Below are 7,834 nucleotides of genomic sequence, written 5' to 3'. Positions count from 1 at the left end.
TGGAATGTACAAATATGTTAGAACTGGGGCCTCTAGATGGCGCAGTGGATAGAGCACCGGCCCTGGAGTCAGGAGAACCTGAGTTCAAATGTGGCCTTAGATCCTTAATAATGCCTAGCTGTGTGACCTTGAGCAAGTCACTTGACCCCCATTGCCTTAAATAAAATTTCAAAAAGATGTTAAAAAAAATGTTAGAACTAAAGATCCTACTGGAGTTTTAGTGCTGGGGGCCTGGCTCACCAGGGGTCTGCTGTATCAGAAGCACTATATAGTAGTGGGAGTTTTTTCTCCATGGCACCTTTTAACCTGCTTTCAAACAATATCCTAGAGGGCAGCCTTTGAAGATGGAAAGAGGGTTGGTGACTAGTATCACTATTTGCTAACTAATGCAGTGGTTCCACATAAAGTATCATTCAGTCATATTCATTTTGTCTTGGTGGGCCTCCCTAGCTGTCTCTCAGGACAGCCCCCAAGTTAGCACCCATGTCCTCAAAGGGAAAAACATGTTCCACATTACATTTGTCAGGGTTATCTGCCATTGGCTTTGGTTAGCTACCTCTAGGGCTATTGATTTGGAAGAATAAAAATGTCTTCTGGGCCTCTCCAGCCAATTTTACTTATGACAATTGTGTTGAGATCTCAGGGCTTTTGAGCCAAAGGGAACCTAGAGATCATCTTGTCAAATAAAAAGTAAGAAGATCCAAAGATCAAACAGCAGTCAGGATTCAAACCCAGCCCCTTTGACTTTAAATCTAAGACCCTTTGGCATCTGTGCTTCCCCAATCCAGGCTCAAATCTAGAATGAAATAGCCCAATTATTCCTATGGTGAAGCACATCAGACAAGTAGGAAAGTTGTTTTTGACCTTTCAGGTTCTTATGAATTATTATTACTACTACTACCCTTTCTTATCCCCAAGGGGCTCAAAACATTCCACTTGAATATATAGAAGCTTTTCCCCTTCCCATGGAGTTTGATTCTGGGGATCCTTCCCCACTCTCCCCTGGGTGATCATTGCATAAATAAAACACTTGCAGGACTACTAGTTTTATTCAGGATGTTGTACATTTGGAGGGGAAGGGTGGCAGCTGGGTTGAGGAGGTGGAGATGTGGCCCCAAATCATTTGTAAGTCAAGTCGGCCTTTGAATGATGAACTAGATAACTGCTATCTTGAGTATTGCATATGGGCAGAAGCAGGCTATTCACACCCCTCCTGGGTTAGGCCAGACATTTCCAAATGGTCCCTTCAGGGTGGAAGATAAGTGTTTGAGGTGCTCTTCCTGAATGGCTAGACCTCCAAGACCCAAGCTCCTATCTTGACTAAAACATCAGGCTTAGATCAGTTTGAACCTCAAGACCTCATGTGCAGAAACCCATGAGAAGGACAAGCAACCAGCTCAAAGCCTCCTCATTTCCCTAGAGGAAGAAACTAAGCAGCAGCAGAACCAAGCTCTGAACTCCAACTATCTGGCCCCCAAACCCGGTTCTTTGCTCTGGGTAGTGCCTGTTATTTGGGAAACTGAAATGGTCCCCCTAATGAAACAGGATATCCTGGAAATGCCAGGCACGCCTCCAGGGAACTTCTTTCTACCCTCTCCTCTTCCCGGCTTTGGGTAGGGGGAGACCCAGTACCTGGGGAGAGGCGGAGGGGAGGAGGAGAGAGTTAAATAAGGGAGGCTGCTGGCCCAGGCTTTCAGTACCTTTTGTTTGACACTTTCACAGTAACTTTCTGGAATATTTCCCAGCCCTTCTTCCTGACCTTATCTCTCATTTTTTTCAAGACTGCAGAACCTGAATGTTGGGACCAGAATGGAAGGAAAAGCATTATTCCAGGGCTTCTTTTTTTCTCCAAACCCTTCATAGACACATTTTTCCAAGCTCCTATCATTGTCTACTTTGAAAAAACCCTGACCAGTGAGATGTATTCAGCTTATAGCTAACATGATCAGAGATTTCAGTTGGGTCTGTCTTACAACAAGCCAAACCAGTGGATAAATATCTCAGGATAGGTTTCCAAGAAATTCCTGGGCTGGGACAAACACACCTTTAAGCTTCCCTCTACACCTGTGAAATATGACCGGTTATTTGTTGAACTCTACTGCATCTTAGCTGAAGATGACAAGCTGGTCTGTCACTAGTGCTACACTATTTTAAGTTTATCAACAATCCAGAACTCCAGGGCACAAAGTTAATTAACTCTAGAGAAAGGCACCCTCTAGGTCTGTGAGGTTTGAGCAGGGAACTCTAGACCTGAGGACACCTAGGTACCCCCAAGTCCCCACTGCCCATCCTTCTGCTTTGGCTAATTGGAAATACAATCACCTTATGTATTAGCTTAATCCCTTACATTTACATGATGATGATGATGTACAATTATAAAACATTTTCCCAAATATTTCCCTTTAAATCTCATGATAACCTTATGAGGTAGACAAGGCAGATATTTATGTTTTACAGTTGAGGAAATTGAGGCTCAAGAGAAGTGTGATGAGTTGCCCAATGTCTCACACCCAGTGAATCCCTCTTATGCCTAGATTTATGGGGGGCAGGGGGGGCCTAGGAGTAAGAAATGGAAATGGACCACCATGGAGTACACTTCCAAGACCTTAAGTGAAACAAACTTAACAGGGGACGGGGAGTCAAAGGCATGGAAGATGGAACTAAGCCTGTGCTCCTCCAGGATGGAGGATTCAAGATTCATTTCCACCACCAATAGTTGACTACTCGGTAGCATGAGGAATCTTAGTCCAGCATCCCAGGGCTCCAGGCTAGGGTCTTGGACTCATTGGATTAAAGGTCTCGGGTGGATTCTGCCAGCCCAGAAAGGCAAACTGGGTCTCCCCCCCTCCAACTTTGCCCCTACCCCACCAGCTTGTTCCACTGAATGGTGCTAAAAAATGGATGGGATTTGAGCTTGTTAACACCTCCTCCTCCAGCACCAAGGCGTCGACAAGGATCAAACTGTAATAGCTGAAGAGGAAAAGGCAGGAGTCAGAAGAATAGAGTCCGCAGCATCCACCCTCTCCAGTGCCCTGACTTTATCATCTCCATCAACTCTGTCTGCTCTACCTTTCCCTCATTTCATGGTCTCTGGGGCTCTGAATATATCCAGTGAAAATCTATGGAAACTCCAGACCCTCTACAGGATTGGGAGGCATGGAATGGAAGGTCCCGCCTCTCCTTTCTTTCAGATGTGCAGGGCTGATGGGGCTCTCTGCTGGCTTTTCTTTTTCCTGTCACTATCTTTGATCTAGTAACTATCAGGAAACAGGATTAGAAATCAGGTCACAGGAAATTTTCTCCTAATATCTTGCTGAGGCAACAACCTTTTCTTCTTCATTGACTCCATTTAGTTACCCAACTGGCCAATAAAGTCACAAATCTTTCCTGTCACCTGGAATCTCCCTGAGAAATCCCAAATCTATCCTTCCTTCACTTCCACAACACGGTAGTGGCAATGGTATAATAGTAGTAGTGGTAGTGGTAGTGGTAATTGGAGTGGTGGTAGTAGTAGTAGCAGCAACAGCAGCAGTGAGTTGGCTCAGAGGACAGAGTACTTGCCCTGGAGTCAGGGGACCTGAGTTCAAATTAGACCTCAGATATATTTAATATGGACTAGCTACGTGATGTTGGACATGCTTAACCCTGGATTGTCTCGAATCCAGGGCCATCTCCAATCATCATGTTTCATATCTGACCACTGAACCCAGATGGCTCCAGAGGAAAAAGTGAGGCTGGTGACTTAGCCCAGTACCCCCTCATTCAAATCCAATTCACTTGCTTGTCATGGCATCCCCTCCCTGATATCATGGCTTCTTTTGAGAACAAAAGATAAAACATCATTATCAGTAGTAGTAGTAGTAGTAGTAGTAGTAGTAGTGGCAGTAATAGTGGTAGTGGTATAATGGTAGTGGTGGTAGTGGTAATTATAGTATTAGTAATCGTGGTAGTGGTAATATAATAATAGTGGTTGTGGTAGTAGTGGTAGTAGTGGTGGTGGTAAAGGTGGTAGGTGGTAGTTGTAGTTTGGTTACTACAGCTTAGTAGTTTATTAACTAAATTTGTCACATTTACATATACTGGTTGGCATGGTGCTTTACATTTATCATCTTATTTGATCCTCACAACCACACTGTGAGGTTGATACTATTTCGCATCCCAATTTTATGGATGAAGAAACTAACTGGTAGGGCATGAGTGACTTCCCCAGGGTCACCTGGAAATGAAGTATCTGAGATAGGTACAGGCCCACTCTACGTCTTCCACCATCTAGCTACCCAACTAAGGTCAATAAAGCCTTGAGGTTTGACTAGAGAAAAGTTTCTTCCCTTCCCTCTATCCCCATAGCCCAACCCATACCTCTGTGAGCAGGGAGGTAGCTGGCCGACTGAGCCACTCAGGCAGATGGAGCCTGGTGTGCACATGGATTCCTGAGGGGTGGTTCTGGGACAGCGACTGGGGAGAGAAAAGGGGGAGAGGGAGCTTTAAAAGAGAAAACCACAGAAAAAAAGTTGGATAGGAGCAAATTCCTAAAATCCTTCGCTTCCTTAAAGGACTTCCACCACCCTATAGAGGCAGATCTTTCATCATGGGCAGGGTTGGACTAATGGACAAGGAAAAAAGTCTCATGTGCCAGTGAGTGACTTTCCCCTCCTCTTCCCTCCTCCAATTAAATTCTTGGGGACTACGAACAAAATTATCTTTGATTATTTTTAAAGAGGCCTTTAGAAATGTCAGAATTGATTGACACAATAGTGTCAAAGGGAAGCATGGGAGAGAGATCCTTGACTAAAAGGGCAGAGATGTGAAGTCTAATTGGGTCTCCTGGGAGATGATTCTAGTACTGGAAGAGACCTTAGAGGTCAGCTAATCCACCCCTTCACCTGCATTTTATAAAAAAAAAAAAGCAAACTCATTTGCCTCAGAAGCTAAATGACTTGCCCAAGGTCTCACAAGTCACAAATAAGAGAATTAGAACTCAGGTTCTAGGGGTATCTAGGTGGCACAGTGCTTAAAGTACCAGGCCTGGAATCATGAGAACCTGAGTTCAAATATGACCTCAGACATTTACTAACTAGCAGTATGGCCCTGGGTAACCCCAATAGCCTAAAAACTTGCACCATGCTTAGAAATTTCAGGGGTGAAGGGAGCAGTCATTTAGAAAAGGTATGAAAATGGAGAACAGCTTAAAAGAGGCAGTCAAGTAAGGAAGTGAATGGAGTACAGGACCTGGAGTCAAGAAGACCTGAGTTCGAATCCTCCTCAGATTGTGTGATCTTGGATAAGTCACTTAGCCTCTGTCTATTTTGGTTTCCTGAACTGTAAAATGGAGTTATTACTAGAACATAATTTCCCAAGATTATTGGGAGGGGGAGGGGGAGGTCACTAATAATAATTTGGCTACTAGTTTAGTAGTTTACTAACTAAAGTTTGGTAACATTTACATATACATATAATAATATAGTGTATAGAATCAGGAAATCTGTCATTAAAAGAGTAGAGGGATTACAGTTCCCACAGAGCTTTTGGAGTGCTCTCATGGCAGGGTGATCTGCCCCTTATTGAAAACTCAAGTTCACCTCCCCCCAAGTTCCCCTCAACTCTCCAATCTAATTCAAAGGGGACTGGTAAAGGTGGCCCTGTCTCCTTGCTCGGGGCACTTCTTAGCATAGTGTCTGGTGAATAACAGACCTTTCATAATTGCTTGTTTCTTCTAACAACAACAACAATAATGATTAGATATCTCTTTAAAATTTGCAAAACACTTAATGTATGGTAACTCTTTTTGATCCTCGTAAGAACCTGGAAGTTAAGTGCAGGTATTATTCTCCTTTTTTTCAAATGAGGAAATTTGCCAGGCATTTCGCAGTTGGCAAATATCTAAATCAGGATTAGAACTCAGGGTTTCTTGTCTCTGAATCCTTTGTTCTATCCTCTGTACCTCCTAATTGACCCATTGACTTTGACCATTAGTGGCTACTATTTGGATCTCTCTCTTCAAAAGGATAGGCATCTAAATGGAATCAGGCTGTACTTTTGTTTAGTTTACATCTTTTTATCTTTTACAAAAGGATAGCATGAGACACTTTTGTCAAGTGCTTTTCTAAAATTGAATTAAATTATATCTACAGCATTCCCTTGATCTATCAATCTAGTAACCCATCCAAGAAAAAAAGAAATAAGGTTACAAGTTGGAGCAAATTATTTCAAAGGTCTCTCCTAGTTTTAAATATATGATCCTATTAGCATTCTTAGGTCTCCACAAAAAAAATGAAATTCATGTTGGACTTCTGTGCCATCCCAGCCCCCAATTCCTTCTCACTGTCCTCCCAGCTCTCTTTCCATATGGGCCTGAACTTACCATTCCAGTTAGAAGTTCATACAACAGAGACCCAAAGCTCCACCAATCACAGGCTTCTGTCAGCTCAGAAATTCCGCCCACCTCTGTAGGGGCAAGAGAATGCGTCACACCTGGGCTTTCATGGTCTATTTTTCTTGTTCAATGACCTCATCCATTAGCATTCATTCCCTCTGTCACCCTCACCCCCATCCCACTCTCTTTCCCACCCCTCGGTCATTCCCAGATGCCCAATCTCTTCAACCTTGCCAAAGTCCAGAACAAGGGACAAAGGCAAGGCCTTAGTGGAGGGATTATTGTCCCCACGGAGCTTTTGGAGAGGTTCTCAAAGTCATCATGGCAGACTGGGAAAACTCGAGTTCCCCTCCTCCCAGGCCCTCTCTTCAATTCTCCAATCAAATTCAAAGGGGTCTGTTGAAAGTAGCCAGTCCATCTCCTTGCCTGGGGCACTGTACAGGTTTTCCAGGGCTTCCTCACAGCACCGGGGCTCTACCTCAGTCCACTGGCCAAAGTAGGTGAGACGGATGTGACCTTTATCCCCAGCATTGGAGAAAAATGGAAGTGGGAAGGAGATGAAAAAGGAGGAGTGACAATCAGAGAGAGCAAAGAAGGATGGAAGAAAGAAAGGAAGGAGGAAAGGAAGGGAGGGAGGGAGGAAAAGATAAAAGGGAGGGGTGGGAAGGAGACTAGTTAATATTATTAAGAACTGTTGCATGATAAAGTAGGGAAACTCAATGGATTTGGAGTGAGGAGACCTGGATTTGCATCCCACCCCCCCACCATTTCTTAGTTCTCTGTATGGAAAAATAAATATCTTTGCACTTTTATTTCTATATCCATAAAATGGAGAGAGGAACCCTTAACACTACCTTTTCAAGATTCTTGAGAAGGGCACAGAATGCTTTGTAAAACATAAAATACTATATAAATGTGAATTTCAATGAATGAACACTTTTCTCCAGTTGGGGTCAAGAATGCATTTATCTTTGACATTTTTTTTTTTAAATTAGGAAACCAGTGGGTCATTTGAGCAATGTGCTATAACAGAAAGGTCCAAGGGTCAGAACACTTGAGTTCAGATCCCAGTCATTTAACTTCTCTAGACCTGTTTCCTCATCTTTACATGAAGGGATTGGAACAGAGAGCCTCTGGGTTCTCTTTTAAATTTATGAGCTGATGACCTCTCAATCATTCCTGAACAGGCAGATGAGTGATGCAATGCATCAAGTATAGAAGACTTGGAGTAAAGAAGACCTGAGTTCAAATCCTGTCTCATATTCTTATTAGTTATGTGATCCTGGGCAAGTCACTTAAGCTCTCTCAGACTCATCAGCAACAGGAAGACAAGACAATAATGTCGTGTAAGAGCTTGTAAGGATCATATGAAATAGCAATTTGCAAATTTAACTGCTATATAAATGTTTTTGTCATCATCAATTATTCAAAATCTCTTCAATATTTCCAGGTGCAAAAAAA

The 7,834-nt window shown here is 43.1% G+C and overlaps 1 protein-coding gene across 1 annotated transcript in view; it reads right to left on the bottom strand.

Annotated features, from left to right (window-relative positions):
- Window positions 1-896: 896 nt before the first annotated feature.
- Window positions 897-7,834, bottom strand: part of RPS6KL1 (ribosomal protein S6 kinase like 1) — a 36,956-nt gene continuing 30,018 nt past the window's right edge. Inside the window, exons 8-11 of the mRNA XM_074235714.1 lie at window positions 6,800-6,889; window positions 6,362-6,444; window positions 4,360-4,455; window positions 897-2,970 (exon numbers count right to left, since the gene is read on the bottom strand). Coding sequence (XP_074091815.1) covers window positions 2,860-2,970; window positions 4,360-4,455; window positions 6,362-6,444; window positions 6,800-6,889 — 380 coding nt within the window. The 3' untranslated portion in view covers window positions 897-2,859. The remainder of the gene's footprint in view (window positions 2,971-4,359; window positions 4,456-6,361; window positions 6,445-6,799; window positions 6,890-7,834) is intronic.

The sequence above is a fragment of the Macrotis lagotis genome, chromosome 4 (genome assembly GCF_037893015.1).
Source record: "Macrotis lagotis isolate mMagLag1 chromosome 4, bilby.v1.9.chrom.fasta, whole genome shotgun sequence".
NCBI classification, from domain to species: domain Eukaryota; kingdom Metazoa; phylum Chordata; class Mammalia; order Peramelemorphia; family Peramelidae; genus Macrotis; species Macrotis lagotis.
Note: the sequence above shows the minus strand (reverse complement) of the source record. Positions and strands in the feature narration are given on the sequence as shown.